The sequence below is a fragment of the Syngnathus typhle genome, linkage group LG10 (genome assembly GCF_033458585.1).
Source record: "Syngnathus typhle isolate RoL2023-S1 ecotype Sweden linkage group LG10, RoL_Styp_1.0, whole genome shotgun sequence".
In the NCBI taxonomy this organism is placed as follows: domain Eukaryota; kingdom Metazoa; phylum Chordata; class Actinopteri; order Syngnathiformes; family Syngnathidae; genus Syngnathus; species Syngnathus typhle.
In genome coordinates this window covers 5168843-5193213 of record NC_083747.1, presented here as the reverse complement: position 1 = coordinate 5193213, position 24371 = coordinate 5168843, and the positions used below count along the sequence as shown (strand labels likewise).

Here is a 24371-nt window from a genome sequence, read left to right as displayed (position 1 = left end):
TGAATGTTTCTTATGAAACGCATCACCACTGCTGAGAAATATTATTTCAAAAATTACTCTGACACATAACCTTAAATATGGAAGTCAGGTGAGGGAACCATGTCGATTTATGATTTTTTTAAAGATTTTTTTTGTGTGGCTAAAACGTGACTTGTTTCCATTTATCCAGATATTTGCGCCTTGGTGGATTGGTTCTGTCTGAGTGCTGTTAGCCATTAATAATTTACTTAATGGTGATTATCCAATAGCTAAATCACCCGAAAGGAATTGAAGCTACAAAAAACATGTTGACAAACCAAATCCTTCATTCAATGCATGTGCCAAAAGCAACATCTGTGTTATGACATCGCATGATGAACAAGGCTTTGATTTGTTTCATGTTTTCTTTCTTTTTTAATATATTGCAACCAACCGTGACAGTCAAATATTTGCACTTCTGACAAAAGATTAACTTTCTCTTTGTATTCTTCATTTGGATCTGCAAAAACAAAAACTGCCATGAGTGTGAGAAACATTTGAGTACATTTTTTATTGATCATCCGGGTGCGGTCCAACAACCATAAAACACTTTTGTGAATGTTGCACACTTCGGTTCTGATGCCGACCTCTCCTTGCTTCATCAAAATACTGCATTTGCTATACGGCTGGAGGAGGCACTGCAGCAAAAGAGAGAGTGAAAAAAAAGAAGAAGAGACAATTAGAATGTTACAGACGATGATTTTACCAGAAACTAAAGTACTCACCGTCTGTCTTTGGTGTTTGAGTATTGGATGATCTGCAAATAGAAAAAGAGAAAAAAGACTTGAGTGCTTATGTTTTTGGGGCTCGCAAACATGCAGAGGCAACATTGGATCAGGCATAATCAGATTGTGAGAAGGTCTGCAGGTAAGGGGTATTTAGTCACTCCATATTGCAAGTTGTACAAGAATGTTTAAAATAAACAAACCAATCTTTTTTTTCACTCTGTGTTGTCCAACAGGCGACATGCGATATATTTAGACGTTACACTATACCAACACATGACGAGTGGCCATTCTGAAAATCATAATTCCACAGCTCTGTCATGTTTTGGGGAGTGTGTGTTTAATTGAGGAATGATGCAGGTTAGTATATCCTTTGCTTGGTCCACTGCTTCAAAAAGTCAAACTCATACAACATGCACAGGCGCAACATCCACTAAACACTTCTTACTTGGAGGAGGATTTTACACATTTAGTGCATTTGTTACCTGTTTGAGGAATGATACATTGGTTACTAATATATCGGTGTGTACACTCACCGTACACTTCGTTGTACACACGCACGATCTAATGAGATCCAATACGTTGGTGGTACTGAAAATTCAGTATTTGCAAATATAACCATAAATATATATCGTAAATAATCAAGTTACAATAACAGTTGTGATACAATAATAATAATATGATAGTGTTGTTTCTTAACATTTATTGAGCTAAGGAACATATTTTACACAAAAATAGAGAGGAAGAAATAATAATGGTCTTTTCTGAGTTTAGTCACAAATGTACTTAGTTTGAAATCTGGGCCTGTTGAACATAAAAGCTGACATTCAAGTTAATTGCATCTACTGCCATCTAGCGGATGAGCATTTAATTGTTCTGCCTGTCACTTCATAGCTGCTACACATTATTTTTTTTTTTACTATATTATACTGTATGTATAATGCATGTATTTGGTTACATTTTGATCAAATTAGCAGAACTTATTTTGTTGGATCTCAATAGCTAGTCTGTGCACGTGTACCTAATAAAGAGTCCAGTGAGCGTACTACAGTGAAGGTGCAAAATAAGTTAAAAACGTACTTAAGGCTATTAAAATGCCAGCCACAAACATGAAAATGGCAAGGACAAGCCCTGTGGTCCTCAAAGTCTCTTCATCTATCAGGGGGACACATAGTAATAAACTTCAAGTAGTTATTATACACATACTTTAATTGGATAAATGGCTTACCATATTCAAAGTCATTGTGATCTCGATACGTTGCTTCTGTGAGTAAAGGGGGGGAGAAGAAAAAGAGCATTAAGGGTGTGTGCAGTACAACTGCAGCATTGCATCCACAAATCTCTGGAGTGTTTTTTTTCCCCCCTCTCTCTCTCTCTCCACTCAATGCGTTTCTCAGCAGAAAAGATGCACAGCAAAGGAAGGTGGAGCAACAGAATCTAGCACTAGCTTTTGTATTTCCTGGCAACTATTATTCTGATTATTGCTATCACAAGCCAAATCTAAAAGCTATCCACTGCATATAGTATGTTTTTTTAATTACATTTTAAACGGATTGCATTTATAATTTCTCCCAAGGCAAATGCGGCAATAACATTTCAAAGGCCAGACACTCTTGCAGAAGTAAATTTGGAAAGTAGCAACAGTGCACCAGTCCTAATTAAAAATGCATGGGAGATACATTTTCTGAACCGCTCCAAGAAAATACAAGATTTAGTATTTGGGGAAAAAAGTCGTCAAGGAACAGTATAGGTGCCAACTTTTTGAGTACAAACGATTATATTGTGTAAAATGGACTGACCTGTGGTGCTCATGATGTCAGCGTACAGATGCTGAAGAGTTCCTCGGAATCAATTGATGTGCAGGCTGCAGATGGGTGGAAACCTACTGAGCAGTGAGAAGCATAGCCCACCTTCATGTAGGAGGCCCCCTAGTGGCGGTAATTACGTATCGCGCCAACTCTGAATCTCTGACTGGTGATTCCATTTATTTATTTATTTTTCTGCCAGGGGCTGGAGTACAACACTTTCCAAATGGAAGTAAGGTTCTGCACCACTAATGTCAGTCTAATTTGTGAAAGCTGTCCAACTTGTGAGGACAAGAAACATAGTTGGGCCTCAAGCTGTTGAAATCGATGCACTCGTTTGCTCTTTAAGTCCATACTAGGAAGACAGTTTAGCATATAAGTCGAAGAACTACAAAAGGAATGTGTCTTATTAGACAAAGTCGCTCTACTAGTGTGTTGAATTGTCTTACGAAGAAGGACAGGAATAGTGTAATAAGACCTGAGCCCTTAAAACGGATATCAAGGAAATTTAATGAATGGACAAACGGCGATTGTGGAATACTACAAGGCATTATTGACCATACAATGTAGTTTGTGTGATAATCTTTCATGGAACTGTTGCTTTAAGTGAATTGTTGCTAAGTGTGCATTAGCATGAGTGTGGCGCAGCCTCTTCCTGTAATCTAATGAAGGCAATATGTCCAGCTTTCCCCCCCCCCCTCCCAGATACACACATTTGCAGGAAATCCCTGTTTATCAGCAATTGCTGCAGAGGTGGATGAAATGAGATGCAATTTTGCAGATAACCACTCTGTGGACGGCAACTTTGCACCACATAAATCATTCACGTTCACTGCTGGCGACGGTGCCAAATGCAACGTCAGCAGAAGAGTGCAGCAGTGGGCTGCCTCTTGCCACTGCAACACATGGCACATCGTCGACAGTATCATGGCATGCATGAAATATAAATCACAGGAAGCTTTGAAAACCATATTTCACAATGCAGTGTTGCCCGCATCGATGTCAGTGTCACTAAATCGACACATTTTGATTGTGCTGTTGTGTAACGCTAACAACTTAGTTTGCAAGAAAGAAAGAAAGGGAAAACAAGAACAAATTGATGGACGTTTTAAAATTAAAATCTTTATTAATGAAAAGATTGTCTTCAGACGATTAGAATATTTGCCGGCATCTGGTGGTAACACTTGGTAACTGCAAGGAGAGTAGGCAGACGCGGTTTGAAAAATTGGCTGCTTAAAATGCTTTTATTTTCTTCAATTCATTTATCTTATTAAATAATTAAAAAATCAGTTATTATATTCTTAAAATGATTAAGTAGTTCTCTTTAAATATTTGGTTATATGATTCGTTGTAAATACTGTAAAGACTTATTCATGTTACTTTAATGTATTATTTGATTTGTTCATTATAAATAATATAATTGGTGAAATCATTATATTTCATTTGTATTTTTTGTCATGTATTTCTGATTTTTTTTTTACCAATTTGTGGCAAATAAACCGAGTTTACATAAAGGTTTATCAATTCTGTATTGATTCTGTTAAATAATTAGGCAACCAAAAGATAATTAATTTAAAGTAAAAAACGTAATGTATTACAAAACATTATTACGTTTAATTTATTTATTTTTTTAAATATAACCACAGCCCATCTGCCAAGTTTTTAAAATCAAATGTGAAACTTGAGCAAAGGGTTTTCCCCTTCCCTGGTTTAGAGATACTTACCTGCTAAGCTTTGTCTTTGGGGATCATGCTGTGTAACAAAAATAAAATAAAATACAGATTACTTTTTTAATGGAGAGAACACACTGGAATAAAAAAAAAAAACAAACAAACAAAAAAAAACCAGCATAAGTATATTTACCCCTTGGGACACTTGATTCCACATCAGGATTTCGTGACCTAAGCACAATTTAGAAATAGTTAAAATAGTCAGGAAAAACAAACGACATACCTGCGCACATGCCTTTGAGAATTTTTTCTTACCTTGACTTGTCACTCTTTTTACACACACATTTTCTACCTGTTTGGGAGGAAAACAAATATTCAAAAAAAAGTCATAAACTGTATCTGTGACATATTCACATTTGGTTATTGCCACTTATCAGCTATTATATTATATTATAGCAGTTATTGTTAAAACTGTGTGATGATATATCTCATGATGGGAAATAATATTATTATTTTTTTTTTTAAAGGAGACCCAAGTTCAAGGCTGGATAATGTGAAATCAGGCAGAAGGGAGGCAGCAGGAAAAAAGAAAATTTCGGTTATAAACAGAAATGGGCTTCATTCCGAAAAGTAATTGGGCTGCCTTTATTTGCTCAAACCGACAGGCTTTTATGACTATTTTATTTCTCACATTGCACAGTCTCTTCCCGTCAGTGGACAACATGTGAAACCAAGTCTTCATTCTTGTAGCTGCACGAGACTGAAAGGTTGATTTGGGAAATCCCAAAGCAGTCTTGTGACCTACATGTTGTCAGGGTAAAGCATGTTGAAAGATAGCGCTAATCCTTTATTCCTTTTTATCCATCCACTGGGAGACGCCAGCGGTGTCTTTCACTGTCTCTCAGCGCTCTTGTTTTTTTTTAGTTTTTATTTTAAGAGCCAAACAGTAAACTTGCACAGCACTGCTCTCGTTTATGTTCTCTTTTTATGCACTGTCTTTATGATTTGTCAGTTTTTCTGGCAGTTTTTTTACAACGTTTCTCTGATGTCGACTTCATCAGGATTAACTGAGAAAAAATTCTGCCCCCCCTCTACCCAACTGCATAAAAACAAGTGTGACTAAAAATCATTAACTACATGCTAATTGGTTTTCAGTTGCTGCTTTCCACCAAACGTCAGCTGGAACGCATCTAGGGCAAACTATTTTCTTGGGATTAAGAATGACTTTTCAAGGGTGACTAGATTTTGTTTTTCTCTAGTTCAAATGAGTGCTGCCTGTTATCCAACAGATGCAGTGTCTAACCAAGAGAAGCAGCGTTTCTTTTCTCATGGGTTGTTCTGGTGATTATATGTGCTGCCAGGTATGAGGAAAGTTTGAGCGAAGAGATAAGGACCGACCAGTATGAGACATGGAGTGTGAGCGCTGATATGATGCCTTCGCAAATACTCACTGACGATGAGGGCAATGCCCAGCAGGAACAGCACGACGGCGAAAACCAGGCCACCGATCCTCAGAGATTCGTAGTCTGGAAAGTTAAATAAAATTCCCATATTAAATTGCAAATATACAGATTGCTAGATTATGAGCACACGTGAAATTAAACGTCAGTCAAAGCTGTCAGTTGGGAAAATTCCTCCACTGCTGGGAGACCAACAGGAATGTGTATGAAGCAAACTTTGAATATCAGCGAGAAATTCAGCTAAAGGGCAAGAACCGAGGCCGACTGGGCTGAACCAATTTGATCGCGTGTAGTACGTCAGCATATAAAGATGGATGATCTTTGACTACATGTGATAAAAGGCCACAATTTAATGAATCTGACAACTTGGTTGTAGCTGCTACTTTAGTTAGGAATAAAGTTCAAATGGGCTGAGCAGTTAATTAATCTAATGTTAATCTCTAAACATAATAATTACAGCAACTAGAAATTTATTTCTCAAGGGGAAAAAGGGGAACTAGTTGGGCTGCGCAAAACAAAACAAAAAATGGGGGTTGACTTTGCCTTTAAGGAAATGAAAGTCTGAGTCTGAGCTGGCAGATGTTTTCTTTCAGTTTTGCTTACTTACCATATTCAAAAGGGCTGTCATAGTCTGAGTGAAGAAAACAGAGACAGGAAAGGAGTTGAGCAACACATACATTGAGTAGCACTTGACTTTTGCCTCGGCAGTATTTGAACTCAAACGAAACGCACCTATTTCGCTGTCTGCAGCTGAAACTGTGAAGACAAAAAGTAAACAAACACCGGTAAAGAGTAGAAAGTATCAAATGCATATCAAACTAGCTCTGTGTGATTAGGAATACTTTTGCCAGTTGGATACAATTTGATTGATTTGAAGGCTTCTTGACAGCTGCATTTTAAAATGCAAAATTAATCATTATAAACCCAGCAAGATTTTTTGTTTAAATGGTTCTTTCTTGCTGTAGGGAAAAAATATGAACATGGAAATTTGGGTGACAAATTAATGCAAATCATTGAAGAATCTTTTTTGCTTTTCAAACAAGCAGCGCATGACAGGCAAGTTTGGCAAGTAAATGAGCATCAAATGGCCAAAATGTCATGTGAGCATACTCACCGAGAGCAGAAGTCAACCAGGAGATGAATGGCACGAACAGCAAAAGATCCATTGTAACTGATAAGGAGAAAGGGAAAAACAAGTTAATGAAGTTTATTTCCCTTTATACACAGATATACTAGATATTATCAATTAAGTTCAACTGTAAATGGAATTTTATCCGGGTGCCAACATCAGGAGGTAAACCGAGTCTAAATCAACTGGTCCAAGCCAACCAACAAAATATTACGAAAAAAACGATATGGTGCTGAGCGAGCCGTTCTGTGTTACGTAAAAGTGCTGCAAATTTTATTAACCACCCCTGCACTGACTTTACCCGCTTGATATGATAAACTTGGATAGTTGAATATCCAGGCCACTTTCAAGCTATGGCCAGTTATCAGACTGCGGTAAATTTTCTAAAACTGCAGAGACGCTATCATGAAGAAACACTCACAAATGTGACTCCCCTGCTATCACGTCAAAGCAGCTACTAGCTGGATGTGTAGATTAGCGTTAGCAAATGGTGCTACCTTCTGATAAGTGGCGCATAGTTGCTTGGTGAAGTTATTGACCTGGTTGTGCACGGTATTTGTGTGTAGTGATGTGTTCATGTCCCACTCATATGTAGATTGTCAAATGCTTGATATAATTATTCCAGTTTGTATACATTTTTGAATGTATATGTGACTTGGTTCTAGTGAGTTTGAGAAACACTGCCTAAGAGCAATGCACTTTTGAGTTGTGCAGTCAACACCTCCTGACTGGGACTATGAGTGTTCTATTTAAGGCACCTCAAATCTTTTGCAATCCACCATCACCGGTGTTTAGTTGCACGATATATTTGGCCAGGGGGTTTGACTGTTGTGTTTGTCGGCAGAAACCCACAGGCAGTTTCATCGACATCATTATCTAGCAGGGTATTGTTGTTTTAAAGCGCCCTCAAATACTTTTGTTTACCGCTCCACAGTGGGTACACTTGAGTTAGAAGTGTATCTCCAGCTTTGTGCAGAAGGTTGCGATTTTAAAGACAAATCCGAAGAAGATCCTCGGCGGGAAGCATGCCCGACCACGAGAATCCCAAAATATGAAAAGACAACACACTGGATTTAGAAAAATGAACTCGTGTGAGTGTGGTCCAGTGCAAAAAATGAACGTTTCTGGAGGGAGAGTCAATAGGCTTTCCTTCCTGGCACAGCCGTGTCTCAACATTGCTGAGATTTTACGCGTGACTGGAGTGGGGGTGGGAGCACGACCCTGGAGTAGGGAAAAATGAACACTTCATCTGTGGCAAAATGGGATTAACAACAAAAGCCTGCCAATCAAGTTTAATCAAACAAGCACAGGGTGAGTTATTCAAATAGGCACCGAGCCAATAATTAAATGATGGAGAGGCATTTAATGGAAGACTAAGAGCAACGCTTACAAATAAATTACCTCGGGTTATAATAAAAGAGGATTAACAATGAGTGTTTTAATTGGGGAACACGGCGGTGTCAACCAAGATTCTGAGCTCACGTTCTCGCAAAACAACGCGATAGCCATCGATGACTTCATTCTTGTTAAGAGTTTCAGTTTGAACGCAAAAGCATATAAATGAGGTGGCAAACTTAATTAAACATCTAGAATATTTGATGAATAATAACAAGCAGGCGCGGGGGGGATAAGCACGCTTGTTTATTCATTTGCGAGAGTAAAGCGGATGGAGGTCATTAAATAGTCACATGCTGCCACAGGCATGGATGAATGTTGGGTGTTGGAACTTCAGACGACCAAAAAAAAAAGTCTCATTCAACTAAAAAAATGACTTAAAGTGCAGTAAACGCTTGCGCTTTTACACATAAATGCATCTTTCTGGACTTCTCGTACAACGAGGACTTACCACGTTTTAAGCTGCAGATGTTCCCTCCACCCAATTTAGGTGTACTCCTTTCAAAAGTTTCCTTTTCACTTCCAAACAGAAGAGCTGGAATCCGTTGTGAAGTCCCGTAGAAAAAAATAGAGAAATAGATTACATCTAATTTACGAGCAATTGGAGAAACCTCCCTTTTGGGTTTGACTGCGTGTCTTGTTTGGTCCACGGAGGAATGAAGGAGGTGGAGGGGGCGGGCGGGCGGATGGTGTGAAGTTACTCCCAGTCTGGACTGGAAATGCAAGTGAACTGTGAAGTAAAACCAAAGGACAATTCATTAGGGACACAAAGAACCATCCTTCTCTGACTGAAACTAATTATAGTTGCAGCATTATAGCAATGTGTATTTTATTGCAGTATTCATCCATTTTCTTTTAGGCTTTCCAGGTGGTTTGTTTTTCTCATGTATGAAAGCACAAAGGGTCTTTCTATAGTTGGCTTCCCACTACGTGACTTAATTTTGGTTGTGGGTGACCTTCAGTCTATTTACACTGCACAAAGGCAATCATCCGTGCTCACATTCACACCTATTGGGTATTTAAATCTTTAACTGAGTATGCATGTTTGGAGTACCCTTGAAAAAATGCACGCAAGCATGTCAAAAACTCGAGTTGAGATTGAAACCGAACTGAACCATGTTAAAGAAATACAGTAGGCCTATGTTTTGATACTTGATACATGTTATGGCTCATGAGTAGAGCTAATATGTCCTTGAGCTAAAAGTCACTCTGCAGATCTGCCGCACAGAAACATCACAAATTACACTTGTGGGAATGTGTTAGTGTTCCACCAAAATAAAAGCAAGATAATACCAATGGGTTGGGTCTGTTGCTGCCCAGCTTCGTTGTCAAGGTCCCCTCCACACCAAACTGACACATTCTCTCCTGTGGGACGAGCAAATATAGAGCTGGCTAGACAACCCGTACAATATGAGTCAGTATATAGTTGAGTCAGGATTATTGATTGGGGCCGAAATGATGTCGAGGCTAATGAAATAACCTTTGTGTGAATAGTTTGATGAGTGTGGAAAAGGATGGGAATGATTTCCCATGGCCTTCACACGTCAAGAGCACTTAAGCCAATGAAACATCTGCATGGGATTTTAAACTAGCATGATTGACAAGCCATTTACTCCTCAGGGGGATTTCATTTTTTTTTTTATTGGGGCGTTCAGATGATCTATACAGTTTCAAAGAAACACTCAGGCTTTTCATCCTACAAACTTTCAACATTTTATTTGACAGCTCATATACTAGCCCAGGGGTGGGCAAACTACGGCCCGCGGGCCACATCCGGCCCACGGGACCGTTTAATCCGGCCCGCCAACCCTGAACAAATTGTATTATTAAACTTTTTTTTTTTTGGTCATTTTGCCTGCAATGACTGCGTTTTCCCAGTAGATGGCGAAGCGCTCGCCTGCGCATTTACTACCGGAAGCCGTGTCAGAAAGCTCGGTGCACACTCACAAGTGCGTGTACGTAGTAGTACGGACTTGGCGCACTCTCGCTCTATTCGTATCAGTCCCGAATTTAGAGCGTGGGCTTTGACGACCGCATTCTTATAATTCGCGCGCTGAGCTTTCAGATGCAGTTTTGCGCTAAAGCCACCCACAAACCTTCCCCTGGAATCCTTCCATTAAAATGAGTGGCCCGAAAAAAAGAAGTGAGTGCCGAATGTTAAAAAAGAGTGGCCAATTTGGCTCGACGTACGCGACGTGACGTTCAGCCACATCAACATCAACCCGTCACAGATCAAGGTAAACGGACCAACACCTCGGATCTCGCCTAAGAATTGCCACAACAAATTTTACTCCAGACTATGACGCACTAGCAAAAAAGGGAGACCAACAACACTGTTCCCACTGAAAATAAACGGGAGGCTCTCAAGTTTATTGTAAAAAAATGCATTTTGAATATGATTTGTACACATAGCAGGGATTGAAACTAGCGACCATTCTCATTTTCAAACAATGCAGGATGCTCAAGGACATTGATGCACCACCTATTTGCGACTAATCTTAACCTGTAAAGTTCTTAAGGCTTACTTTAAGGAGGTGTTTCCCGTTTCCTCACCTCTGTTACCAGGTGTTTGCGAGTTAAAACTCTGCTCTGATTTTCAGATACCCCTCACCGTGTTGCTGTTTTGATTACTTTATTTGGATGTATGCTTTCACCGATTCTTCAAGATGATATATTTGGTCAGAATGTTTGCCGTTTGATGTGATCTCATAAGATAAACATTTTTCATTAATCTGACCTGCAGGCACTGAAGTGATGGAAATTGTTATTCATAATAACAGTGTCGTATTTTATGAGAATCACTGATAGCAGTTTTTTAGTGAATTATTATTTTTCTAATGCTGTTAATAAATGCATTTGTTCTCAAAAAAATTGTTTGGAATATCCATGCTTTACTACCTACTAAAGGCCAAGATCTTTTATGCAATGACCTTTACAGGTCGCTTATATGACTTCACACAACGCCTACGTCCATCTGCTCCTGGTCCGGCCCTCCGGTCCAAATTTAGAACCCAGTTCGGCCCGCGATTCAAAAAGTTTGCCCACCCCTGTACTAGCCTCAACATGAGGTGCAATGAATTCCAATACACTGGATGCCTTTACCGAGATAAGAGTTACCTTATTTAGCAACATAGACAATGGAGGCACTCCAAAACCCCATAGGTTTTTTTGTATTTAAAAGTGGAGGAAAGCACATAAGTTGATTACACTTTGCCCACGTTTCACAACCAAATGTGAGTGTCAGCAGTGTGAGGTTTGTGCTAAAGACAATGCAATCTCCTTCTCCACTAGATGGAGATGTTAGACAAGAAAGGGCTGCTTAATTAAGGGTCAATAAAAAGGAACCTATCCCTTGTGAATGACAGCCATGACTTGAAACTTTAGAAAATTGAAAAGAACGATCAGAACAAACTTGATACTAAATAGCAACAAAAATATTACTATACATTTCCTTATTTGGTTCACCGATTTAACTTTACATGTGGTCCTGCGGTGTAAAAACAGTATATTTTCTTGCCATTTCGTGTCCAGTTTGGGGGGAAAGCGACACCCATTATTATAAAAAAAAATTAATTCACTATGGTATGGACCCAGGGAAAAAAGAATTTCAGGTTTGGACTTGAATGAAAATTGCACCTCAATGAGTGTTAAATGTCCTTGGATGACAAGCAGTGATTGGATTGCAAGCTTGGTCGCTTTTGATGGCCATGCGTTGTCAGCCTCACCTGCTTTTTAATCAGTAATTACCATAGAGGATTCTCTGCTATTAATTAAATTGGACCAAATGCAATTAAAAATCACACACCCTATTCCTTTAAAAGGGCTCTGTGGAGTCCTTGTTTAGTTGTCGCTGTTAAGAGCTTAAGCGGCTGACTGGTCATAGCACTGTCCCATTGCTTCCTGATCTGCACTTGATTATGTGAGAGGTCAAATTCAGTTTACATAATAAAAGCAGAGTTCATGGAGTAAAAGAAGGTAAGATTTTAACTGTAGTCCTGGTTAGTGTTGCCTCAGATCAGTGGCAATGATATTTCTGTTGATAAATTTTGCTTGATCTGATCTTATTTATGTTATTTATTTTAAGGATCCTCAAAAGTTGATTATAGCTGCTCGACCAATAAGCAACCATCAGCAATGAACAACTATGAGTTCTCAGCTTTGCAAGGTACTAGAAACAGTCTTGGTATTATATGACGTATGTCAGGAAAGTTCCAGGACTGTCGCAAACGATGTGTTTCAAATCCCTCAGCGCCAGCTAAGCTAACCTATTAACTGTAGCTTCTCACTATGCAATATGTTGAAAAGGTGCTTGCTATCATTGTAGCCTATTTACATGGTTGTAATGCTCAATCCTCTTTGCAAAGCTCACAGTAGGACTTGTTTGTGCAGGAACAGAACTCATCATGCACACAAACCACAAACATCCAATTCAGTGTTAGGGCAGTAGAGGAAAAAAAATAAGAGGCCAATGCCGTTACACACACAACGGGAATCAAAATGGTAATCAGGAAACACTTTCACATCATTCAGTGGCAGTTGCATCATTCAGAACCAACAAAGGGGTAAAAATAAGACTTGCACCCTGTGTGGAGGACAGCCACGTGATGGAAAATATTTGTAAGGCCTTTTGTGAGCAGCCAATTTCAGTTGACATTGGGCCAACTTGGACGTACGGTACATGATGGAGACTGACTTGATAAAGGCTACAAATTGAACAATTGCGGATGTGGAAGACAGGAGACGAGCTGCTTAAAAGCCCAATGGATATTATGTAAACACAATGACATTTTTATCGCTACTTGCAGTCCAGATAGCAAACACGCAATTTACTGTGGCAGACATTGAACAGGCAACTCTGTCACTGGGATCTGATTTGCCTTCATTAACATCTGCAATGCAAAGGCCCAACACTGTTATCAGTGTAGGAATGGCAAAATTATGTCACATCATATTTGCCCATCTCCCTGACATTGCTCCCTAGCTTGCATTTTGTGGTAAGAAATGGTAACCCCTAACCTCAACAGGACTTGGGTTTTTCCTAGAAGCAAGTTATTTTAAGTTGGAAGCAAAATTTATTTTCAGTAAGTTCTTTTTTTTTTGTTCGATTTGAAAAAGGGAAAATGCATCGACAACCCTTTAAATTATACAAAAAAATAAGCCGTATTGATCAATCAAAAACAACGACAGTGGCAATGACTTTTCAAAAAATACATTTTTAATGTACATCACCAATTGAGATCAACGCTGCCAATTCTGAGTTCGCGGCTGTGGAGTAAAACAAACAGTTAAAATTACAAAAACCTGCCTGTACAAAACAAAGTTTACCTACCAGCCTTGAAAATCTGGGAGAGCCCAAGGCTTGACCAGTGTATCCGAGGAGGGGTCAGTTATTTTTCCACAGATTCCACATAAGTTTCCAGTGTACCAAGGACTTGCCTTGATCATGGCAGAAGTGATGCCGATCTTCATTTCCAACGCTGTTTCCAGTCCTTCGTCCTTGTTTAGAACCACCACCAACTCGGACTTGTCATTGGGCACGCCAAATGACAAGGACACCCCTATAGGCAAAGAGTAAGGCAGAGGCACAAGCTGTCCATTCACCTGCAATGTGGACAGTGGACTGATTAGAACCAAAATAACAGTAGACAAACATTTATCATGCAATGTTACCTCCACAATGCCATCCTGGATGACAACTGAGAATCCCACAAGGAGGACATGGAACACCGTGACAAGCCTGGTACCACTCCCGTAGCAGTGTCCATAGTAAGAAATGAAGCTGAACCAATTTTCATTGGTTTGGTCGCAAAGGGCCATTAGTTTGTAAGGAGTTTGCGGAGCCAAGCTCAGCTGCTGCCCGTCGAAAGTGGAGACGTGCAGACTGCCTTTGAGTTGACAGACACGAGTTGGTCTGGAAGTGCAGCTTGACCTGCAAGCCATCGCTCCTCCCAACCTCCAGCTGTGAACAAACTTCAGTGTATCTTCAGCTCCCTCTTCATCTGGCATCATTTGGTCATCATAAGGATCAGAGTTGGCATTCCCGCAGAGACCGCCGACGTACGAGTCGTAACTGCTCGGGAGGACAACTACCATGGTGACACTTTTATAGACAATCACCTGCAATCCCATATCAACATGAACAACTAGAGATGAAGGTGTTGGATAGGCAGTGAAACGGCCTGAATGGTGCGAGTATGGTAGAACCTTATGTAGTCCATCGACCTGAGAATAGAAAATCGAAAGATTGTAATTTCACGCGTAAAATTGAAAACAGGAAATGCATCTCAAATAATAATAGGGTACTCACAAGAACTTCATTGGGGTCTTTGCCAACTACTACCTCCAAATTGTAGATGGTCAGTGTTAGAGTCTGGCTGTGAAACAATCTGTTGTGGCAACTTGAGTCGGAGATAGTGATTCTGAATGGTTCCAATCCATTTACATTGGCGTTTGTTTGAACTAAAATACATGCACAGTTGTCCCTAAAGTCATAATGATGTCCATCAAAGGATGTGAAGTGCCGCCCATTGACAATACTACAGTTCAGCGATTTGTCAGCTTGACACATTCTTTTGTTGGGGAGTCTCTTGCAGAACGTTCCTTTAGGGCACTGAGCTGGTTTGCATTTAATACCTCCTGGTTTACAGATGCAAAGTTGGCCGCAGTCATCTGGGATCCAGAAAGTCGAGTCGTGGCGGTGGTATTTGCCTGTGGGGTCTGTGCAACCACACTGCTTCGGTGGGACGCAACCCTCTGGACTACTGATAAAACCAGGGTTGCAGAAGCAGCCTTGGACACAAACTGCAATGCAGAGTCTCTCTTTCAAGTGACAAGTTGAAGGACAGGCGGAGCCACAAGTCTTATAATGGCTGTTTGGCGGACATCTAACATCTGAAAAATAAATTTGTACAGCATTCATTTCACAGTCCCAACATTTCACAAACACATGAACCTTGATGAAAATACTTACCGACTGTCGGCTCTGGGGGCACGTAGTCCTCAAACTCTTTACAAATGACAGAATAGGATGTTGCGGCTTGTTCGAGAGAAGCTGGAGACCTTCCTTGCGAGAGGTCAGCCACACAACTTTGATAAAAGGAGTCCGGGTTAACATGACTGTGACAATGTGCAAAGGGTCCAGTTAGATCAAGAAGATCGTCACAGTGACTTTTCTGAGCGAATGCGACTCCTTTCGGCATATCTTCCAGTAACGTATTGTTATCCAATGGCTTCTTTTCACAACCAGTGCAACAGTTACGTTCACCATCAAAAACACGGTAAGCTTTAGCCAACTCCGCACTGGTGTTAGCGGGAGGGGATCCGTCGAAATATAAGGCAAAGTCGTCTTGGGGATGGCTATTAAAATTGCCACACAAACCATAGACAATCTCCTTATAGTTGGGCTCCAGCATTAGAAGAATTGTGTTATTCCAGTCAAACACTACCTGCAGCCCAAAGTCAGTCTTCAGCCGTGTTATGCCTTCTTTGTTTGAAACCTCAATCTTACCCCCAAGCAGAGTAACCGGGATGTAATTTACTTGACCGTTTACCTGGAATTCAAGCGGATATTAGTCACGGAAATAAGGAAACACTTGTTAAATATTAAGAAACTTACATTTACGCTATCCTTGTCAGCAAATGTGACAACAAACCCATACGCTTGTACGGTCAGCTCTTGCGTGGAGGACACTTCTTTGCAGTCACTCTTCTTTGAGACCATGAAAGGTGTTGCTCCACCTGCTGAACCTTTGCTGCCTGAAAGCAGATAGGTGCAGGTACCCTGGACGTCGTAGTTGAATCCATCGAAGGTGTGGTAGTGCTGGCTTCCCCAGTTCCAACACAGACCCGGGAGTCTCTGGCAAACTACTTCACTGTTGCTCAGGTAGCACCGCTCAGTTGAGTTGTCACACTTGGCCTCACAGGGATCTTTGTCTTGTTCTGATCAAACAGTTTTGAAACTGAAAATTATTTGCCAAACAAAACCGCTGTGATAATACAATTCATGGGGCTAGCTCACCATCTTTGTGGCAGCCAGCTATTCCATCCAAAAGCGTACAACTGTGCAGTGGTGGACATTTGTGTTCCTCACAAATAAGTGGAGGCCCACAGGTGCAGTTCAGAGTGCAGTTTTGTAGAAGTCTGCTTTCAGAGGCCTGTAATTAAAAATTAAGCGTTGGCTTTTTAGAAAACATGCTTCCTCTGCTATGTATTGAAATGTATATTTAGTATCTTAATTAAAACCTTCAGTCTCCTCTCTTCATGCATGCAGCCACACTCCTCCGCTGGGACGCAGGCTTGGCCGTTATAAAAGTGATGCGCATCACATTCGCATCCTTCCTCGCAGTGTTTGGGACACTGCAAAGCAACGCCGATCTCAGGACAGAGGGCGGAGCAACTGTTGGCACACTGACTGAAATGGCTGAACTGCGGGCATTTTTGCTCTATAAAGGTATATAAATGAAAACAGTATTAAAAAAATCATTGAAGGAAAGGGGGGGATAAAAAAAGCCAAGGGCTTACCACAACCTGTGATGTTCCTCCAAGGGTCAACATTGACGCCGGCTACTTTGCATGCCGCCTCATACACTTCCAATGCCTCACATAAAGTTTGCTTTTGTCCCTCTGCAAGACAGAGGTTAGTCAGGCACATGTTGTAATATTTCTGAGGGCATGTTGAGTTGTGACAAGAGGAGAATAGTCCCTTTGGCTGGATAAGAAGGCCGCAATACAGGTCAGAGGTATACTCTGGCACAGGGGATCGACAACGTTGGCAGGTGCTGTCGCATGTTTCGTTGCAGCCTGACATCTGCCATGATTGCTGAAAGACGGCAGGATCTGAGACAGCAGTGCCATTGGGTAGCTGCATGTCATCTGAGGGATCGTCGTTGTAGTTCCCACAGAGGCCACATGTCTGGTTATAAGTATTTGCTAGCTTGACCTCGACGTAGTTGCGAAGGTCAGAAATAATCTCCACCAGATGTGCAGCCTTGATAGTCCTCCATTGATTTTTCTGATCCACAATTACATTGTTCCCTGAGAATGGAAGGTTCATTTGAACTTCATTCACCTGGAAAAAAAAAAGCAAATCAAAGAAAATTACAGATAGAGACTATGAAACTTTTCGTGACAGCCATTACTCACTTGAATTTCTTCAGGTTGAGCACTTGACATCTTCAAGGTCATATGATTGACTTGTAGGTAAATCTGTTTGACTTCACCATGGTTACCATACACAGCAATCAAAAGTGGCGCCACAGTCAGATTCTTGCACATTTGAACCAGAGTGTAGTTGCATGAGGCGTTAAATTCAAAAACGTGTCCATCAAATGTACTCAACCGAGATCCGTTAATATGGCAGTCGGCCATTTTAGCTTTGGGGTGGCAACTTTCAATACCGCTGATAAGCGTACATTCTTCATCCTGGCTACATGACACGTTAACACAAGTCCAGTTTCCACCGGGATGACAAACACACCGTTGCTCACATGTGGACTTCTCCTGTCCCGGCAAGACGTATTCTCCATTTCTGTCCCAACAGCCGCAGTTGGCTGGATGGACACAGTTCCTTCCACTGTGGGCTAAACCTGGCCCACAGAGACAGTCCTCCCCAATGTTTGGCGGGATCTCAATTGTCATATTGAGCCCGCCGAGGCAAATGTCAAGAGGTGAGTGACTTGCGTTGTAGCTGGTATTGGACGGACATGCATTATCTGCAGAGACAACACGGGCAAAAGTCAAGAGAAGGTCACGGTGACTAATGAAGCACGAGTACCATCTAGCGGCTGGGTGCGAGGATATGGCTTTTTCCTAATCAATTTGCACGGCAGTTTAAAAATTAGTTTTTGATTGATGTGCAAAACAGAGCTATTAGATGTAATGGATTATGCTGATGAATTTGACAAAGTTCATGCAGGGATAATTTGACTAACACCAAAATCACATTTGGTGGCAACACAGAGAGATGCTGAGCGGGTTTAATACTCACAGCAAAAGTCAGCGCTCCTCCACGCATCAACTACAGCCCTGCGATGGAGGCAGGCATCAGCATACTCTGCCAAGGAACGGCACAGGGCAGGCTGCACATCTCCATAAAGACACAGGTCACTGACGCAGCTCTTGTAAAAGCCGGAAGGGTCCACTTTGCTATGACAGTGTCTGAACGGTCCATTAACTTCCAGAATCTTCCCGCAAGCCGCTGGGTCAGAGAAGCGGTCCAAAGCTTCAGATGAACAATTTGGACAACTTCCACCTAGACAACCTTCCACACACCACTGGTTTTGTCCGCTTCTCCAAGCATTTCCAAATTGTTCTGGAGTGAGATGCTCTTGTGTGCCATTCGCTGTGAGGTCATCAGCAGGATCCAAATTGAAGTTACCACACAGGCCGCAAGTAGCATTGGCATATTTACTGGAGAGATGAATGACTATCACCCCTTCTTTGCTCATACTTAACAAGAAGAATGTCGACGAGACATAAGTACGCAGCCCTAAAGAAAACACCATTGTAGTTCCGTTGGCATTAAACGGAATCTTCCTCTTTGTACCATCAACCTGTAGGTGCCAAAAATTGTTCAAGTCAGCATTTCATTAATCCCAAAAAACATTTGCTTGAATGTAACTGGAGGAAAAGCATAATTAAGCCTTACCTCGATGCTTTCTTGATTGCTGCTGTCCAGTTGTAGTTGTTGGTTATTTATGCTAACCCAGATAATTTGCGCTGACTGATTAAATGCATCCGTCTGCACATCAACTTTGATGACATCAAGGCATTGCCGTTGTCCACAGATGCCCAGTAACTGATACCGGCAGGTGCCAAGGAAATTATATTCGCGCTTGTCGAAGGTGAGCACACGATGACCACTGTAGCGGCACTTGGTATAATTACGCCGCACACAGCTTCTGACTGCATTTTCAAGACCACAACACTCATCATCATGACAATAAGCATCATGGCACTGGATCTGGCCGTTGCAGATGCACTGTCGGGTACACGCCTCATCAGCCCAAAAGGTTTCGTTGTTGCGGTAATGGCGTCCGTTGTATGTACAGCCACACTGGGATGGGGTCACACAGGTGCCACCGTGAAGAAGAAACCCGGGGTCACACTGGCATCCTTCCACACATGCTGCAGTGCAGACGGAATTGAAGCGGGCCTCGCAGGTAGCAGGGCAGGCTGTCCCACAGGCTTCGTAATGGCTATTTACTGGGCAGAGGAACGCTGAGAGAAGAGGGGACGGGGATTGCACACATATCTCATATGCCTTAACATCAATTTAGATTCAGTCTGACGCTTTCGCCGCAAGGCAGCTCGGTCATAATTTGTATAAAGTGAACTAGTTCAACAGGAAGATAGCATCCCCTTGAATTAAATAATGCGGGATGCAGTACAACAAGTGTAGTGGAGCAGAGAAAAAGATTTCACAGTGCAAAAAGGGCCACATGGAGAAATGCCAAGTAAAAAGATGAGGAGGGCAGGCTTATTTTTTTTCTCTGCACAGTGCCAAGTTTCATTAAGTACGCAGTTCTGCCCCTTGGGGCAAGAGGCTGCTCTACAACACAGTGTAGAAGTGGAGCAACAGTTGCACCGCTTGGAACACTTCGCATTCCACAAAATGTCCCCAATCTAAAGGGCAATAGACAAATTACTTTTGTAGAAGAAAAAAAATGCATGGCAATACTTTTGTTTAAAGTCCAATGTACACACAACTTGACATGATTAGCATTTTAGCACATCAGACCCAGCCAATGAATAATAAAAGAATAAATAAAAACTTTAGTTAGACCAACAAGTTTCAAACTTCTTCAGAAAAATTGGGCAACATCTTTAGTTCCGTTTATATTTAGATGCAATAAGTGAATAAAAATGACCAGCCTGAATGAGAAAATCTGATGACTTGCCTCATAGTAATGCCCAAGGTAGAGACATCCACATTGGTCAGGTTTGACACAGCCACTCCCACTCTGTACATATCCAGCGTCACACTGACACCCCTCATTGCAGGGCCATGGACAGGGGACATCAGATAACATAGCGCAGGACTCTGAACATGCACCAACACATATGTTGTAGTGGGAATGCTCAGGGCACCAAAGTGCTGCGGGAGAGAAAAAGAGAGTTGGGAAGAGGTGCTTTATATATGGGTCGGGCATTACAGGTCATCTTATGTAACTTCTTAAAAGCAGCAATTAGTGATAATTAAGCTACGAGCATTTACAGACTTCACAAAAGGAAGCGTGAAAAAGCTTACCGCACTTATCCCCCCTCCATGGTTTGACCTTCACTCCGGCTTCCTGGCAGACAAATGCATATTGCCTCAAACTGTCACAAAACAATTCCTTATTTTTTGACCCGCACAAATCTTTCACGCAGTTGTGAAAAAATGGCATTGGGTCAATAGTGGAATGGCAAAGCCCAAATGGGCCTTCAGGAGCAAGCAACATGCCACAGAGGCCATCTGATACAAATTCCATCATGGAGTCACATAAGAAACAGTCATGACAGTCAGTCGGGCAGTTTGTTCCGGTGGGAGAAAAGCACCAGGGAGGCGTACGAGTGGAATCCGCCGACATCAGACTCCGTTGGTAGTCTGTAGCAACCATCGTGGAATTTTGACATAACCCACAAAGTCTTTTGTGCGTGGCTGGAATTGTCAGTTGTATCAAATTAGGTCCTCCAAAGGTGACTACGGCGCCAGTGTCTTTAGCGATGATACGGGTCAGCCGTCCAGAAAGCAACACTGCCACACTTTTCATATAAATGGGTAAGTTCTTCGGAACACCATTTATCTGCAAGAAAACAGCACATTCAATTAATATGGGGAAAGAAAATTGAGAAAATTTGAAGCCATTTACCTCAACTTTTCCCAAAAGCTCCTTGGACAGCGTTATGTCGAGGTCATGGATTTTAAGGTGCAGCTTGTCTTTCAGGATGGCAGCAGAAAGCCCAGGTTCATCACAGATCTGGAATAAAGGCTTACGCAAATCTGCCACGTTCAAATCAAAATAACCTCCATGAAAGGTCTGCAAGTGTTTGCCACCCAGGAGGGTGCATTTCAAATAAATGCCATAGCATGCACGGCGACCATGTTTGATGACACACTCCGTTCCAGTTGGACACGTGCTACTTTTACATTGCACGACGTTGTGGCCCACACACGCACAGGACCGAAGGCAGTTCTCATCAGGGTGGAATTTTTCATGGAGTTCATAGTAAATACCGTTATGACTGCAGCCGCATTCAGAATTTGGTACACATTCCCCACCACTGTGGAAAAAGCCAGACTTGCAAAAACAACCTTCCTGGCATCTTTCTGAAAGAGGACTTGGGTTATGGGCACAGGCAAACATGCGAGTAGAACAGAGGCGGTATTCACTCTTGGACGGGCATGTGGCAGCTGAGGAAGAGAAGGACAGTAAATTATTCCAACCAACTTTAAACAGAACACCTACAGGCAAGATTCTACTTGATGACTTACAACAAAATTTTGAATCTCGCCATTCGTCCACACTGGCGCCCATTTCTTGACATACTGCTACGTAGCCGGACAGAATCTGGCACAGGGTCGTTTGGTTACCACTGCAGAGGTCATGAACACAGTCATCATAGAAAATTTGAGGATCCACGGTTTTATGGCAGCTCTGGAATGCGCCCTCAGGATCCAGTAACCTTCCACAGAAATTCTCTCCCTGATAAGTATCCTGCTCTTGTGGAGTGCAGCTAGATGTGCTCATGGGCAAATCCCAACATTCTTGACCACCGCTAGTTCGCCAATATCGAACAGCTTGACTAATATCAGAATCATGTGCTACTGGGTCATCCTGTAGATTATAATTAAAGTTCCCGCAAAGTCCACAAAGTTGACCAGCAAAGACCTCGGGCATTGTGACTGTCAAAATGACTGGGCTGTATGTCACGACAAGACCAAAGTCTGTTTCTAAACAAACCGACTGTCCTTTTAGATAGAGCATTATTTTGCCTTGGCTCAAAATGGAAGGAAGCTTCAGCAGCAGACCATTGACCTAAAAGAAAATAATGATTACCAATGAATATATTGAAAAAACAAACAAAAAAAAACTTAGAAGCAGCATATCCTACTCACCATAACCTTGCTGTGCCATTCATATGACATCGCAATGGAATAACCAGGAACAGACATCTCAACATGTCGAGAAGAAACATTAGCTCCCGTCTTGACGAGTTTTTGAACCTTGACACTGAAGTCTTGCAGGTAGCCTCGTGTGGTACAGTGTGATGTGAGCAGATAACTACAGTTTCCATGAACTTCAAACTTCTTGCCGTCAAATGTGGTGACATGATTGCCTTTGGCTACACAAAGGCCACGTCCTTCAGCGTGGCAGCCGAGGACTCCATTTAAAACCTTGCAGACTTCTCCAGCCTGGCAGTGAGACAGAGTGCACCTAACAGTCTTGGACTGTGGCTGGCAGACACATTTCTCCCGACACTGCTGGTCCATCCAAAAGGTCTTCGAGGGGAGATAATAGGAGCCGTTTTGAACACAACCGCACTCACTGGGCGAGACACACTTGCCGTTACTTAGCAGATATCCCCTGTTGCACTGGCACAATTCCAAACAAGGGAGGGAGCAGTTGTGGCTGGGATCTGGGTTGCCGCATGTTGCATGGCAGGCTGACCCACACATCTCATAATGGCTGTTTATCGGGCAAGTTGGATCTGTTTGGGAAAGAAAAAAAAAAGATTAAACATTTACTCCTAATTAAACAAGGTAAATATGAAGCTGTTTGTAACTTACAACACGTTGTGATTGCTCTCCAGTTTTGGATGCTGCCCCCGAGCCTCTGGCAGATGTTGGCATAAGCTGCAAACACTTTACACAGCGACCTGGCAGCTCCACTGAGGCACAGGATGTTGTCACAACTATGAACAAAGGGTTCGGGATCAATATACAAGTGACAGCCACTAAAAGGTCCATCCTTCCTCTTCAGCAAAGTGCAATTATTCTCGTGGGAGTTGCCATTTACGCCCGGAGAAGATTGTGTGCGACTGCACGCTTGACATGGGCCATCTCCACATTCTTGAATACATGCAGCTGCGTTGCCATCCAACACCCAGGGGAGGGTGGAATCCATAGTTTTGGAGATATTAGTACTATCGGGAATGATTGTGTCATCTGAAGTGCTGTCATTGGCATTTCCACAAAGACCACACAGAAGTCCATGCAGCTCTGGGCCAGCTTCAATCTGAACATTATGAACCCAGTCATACAGCAGACTCATGCCAAAGGAAGTTTCCAGAAGAACACCAGGGCCACTTGGATACATTCTTAGGATTCCGTTATTCAAGATGACTGGCAGGTTCTTGCTATGTCCATTAACCTATAAATTTAAAAAGCAAAAGAGTGAGTTCACACATTCAGGAAGGTCATTTTTTCTTTGAGAAAATAGTGTTCTATCTTACCCTGATTTGATTCCGCTCTCCTTTAACCATGGAAATATTAAAACCAAGGATTTTGATCTCCAAGCTTTGAATGCTGGAGACAGTGGCCCTATTCAAATATGCTCTGGCGATATTAACCTGTAGTGGAGTGGAAGCATTTATGCCTGGACAAGTGGTCTGCACTAAGGTATAACTACAATTTCCCAGGAGAACAAAATGTCTTCCATCAAAGGTGCGATAATAAGAATCACCCCATGCAGAGCATACTTTAGTCTTCAAGGAACATAAATGATGTCCATTTCGAAAGGAGCACTGCTCTTTGTGACCACAGTGCAAGTCATTACAGGAAGATATTTCTAACAGGAGGAGGAGGAAAAAAATAGGTTAGCACATACAATAAAAATATATGATACAGTAGGCTACTCACTTTTTTCACAGAGCGATGGATAGAGCTTTTTGTTCAAAGTGCTCAGACGGTGACCCACATTGGCATAAGTAACATTTTCGGCATCAACTATTGGCCCATTTTGGCAGATCTCTTCCACAGACAACAGCGCTGTTAGAGTTGAAGCCCGCTGCTCAAGGTCATGTCTGTAATAAAGTAGCTGAAGTGGAATGTCGCTAACGACATGAATTTCATCCAAGGCCAAAACTGGGATGGTCTTCATAACCCCTCTCCTTAAAGGCACACTTTTCTGCCCATTGTTAGTGGTGATCTCCAGGCTAGAGTTGATGTTTGTCATAGCCAACAGGAG

General features: G+C 41.8%; 2 protein-coding genes across 3 annotated transcripts; both read right to left on the bottom strand.

The window, feature by feature from the left end:
• Positions 1 to 510: 510 nt before the first annotated feature.
• LOC133160855 (FXYD domain-containing ion transport regulator 6-like) lies at positions 511 to 8874 on the bottom strand. 2 transcript variants are annotated; one of them, XM_061288936.1, is made up of 9 exons: positions 8654 to 8874; positions 6793 to 6849; positions 6411 to 6434; positions 6286 to 6309; positions 5670 to 5744; positions 4534 to 4570; positions 4412 to 4449; positions 4273 to 4300; positions 3651 to 3739 (listed from the first exon to the last, which is right to left on the bottom strand). In XM_061288936.1, exons 2-8 carry the CDS (start codon positions 6842 to 6844, stop codon positions 4296 to 4298), a joined length of 255 nt encoding a protein of 84 aa, XP_061144920.1. In that variant the 5' UTR covers positions 6845 to 6849; positions 8654 to 8874; the 3' UTR covers positions 3651 to 3739; positions 4273 to 4295. The 2 variants fall into 2 exon arrangements, with proteins under 2 accessions (XP_061144921.1, XP_061144920.1); XM_061288937.1 differs by lacking the exons at positions 3651 to 3739; positions 4412 to 4449; positions 4534 to 4570; ... (3 more) ...; positions 6793 to 6849; positions 8654 to 8874 and adding exons at positions 511 to 656; positions 744 to 775; positions 1192 to 1228; positions 1824 to 1898; positions 1972 to 3603 and having other exon boundaries at positions 4273 to 4301.
• A 4523-nt stretch (positions 8875 to 13397) lies between these two features.
• LOC133160720 (IgGFc-binding protein-like) lies at positions 13398 to 19472 on the bottom strand. The gene is made up of 12 exons (XM_061288679.1): positions 18848 to 19472; positions 18188 to 18752; positions 17344 to 17912; positions 16723 to 17269; positions 16444 to 16643; positions 16220 to 16355; positions 15818 to 16140; positions 15173 to 15752; positions 14510 to 15093; positions 13873 to 14424; positions 13532 to 13803; positions 13398 to 13467 (listed from the first exon to the last, which is right to left on the bottom strand). Exons 2-12 carry the CDS (start codon positions 18702 to 18704, stop codon positions 13428 to 13430), a joined length of 4320 nt encoding a protein of 1439 aa, XP_061144663.1. The 5' UTR covers positions 18705 to 18752; positions 18848 to 19472; the 3' UTR covers positions 13398 to 13427.
• Between the last annotated feature and the right edge of the window lie 4899 nt (positions 19473 to 24371).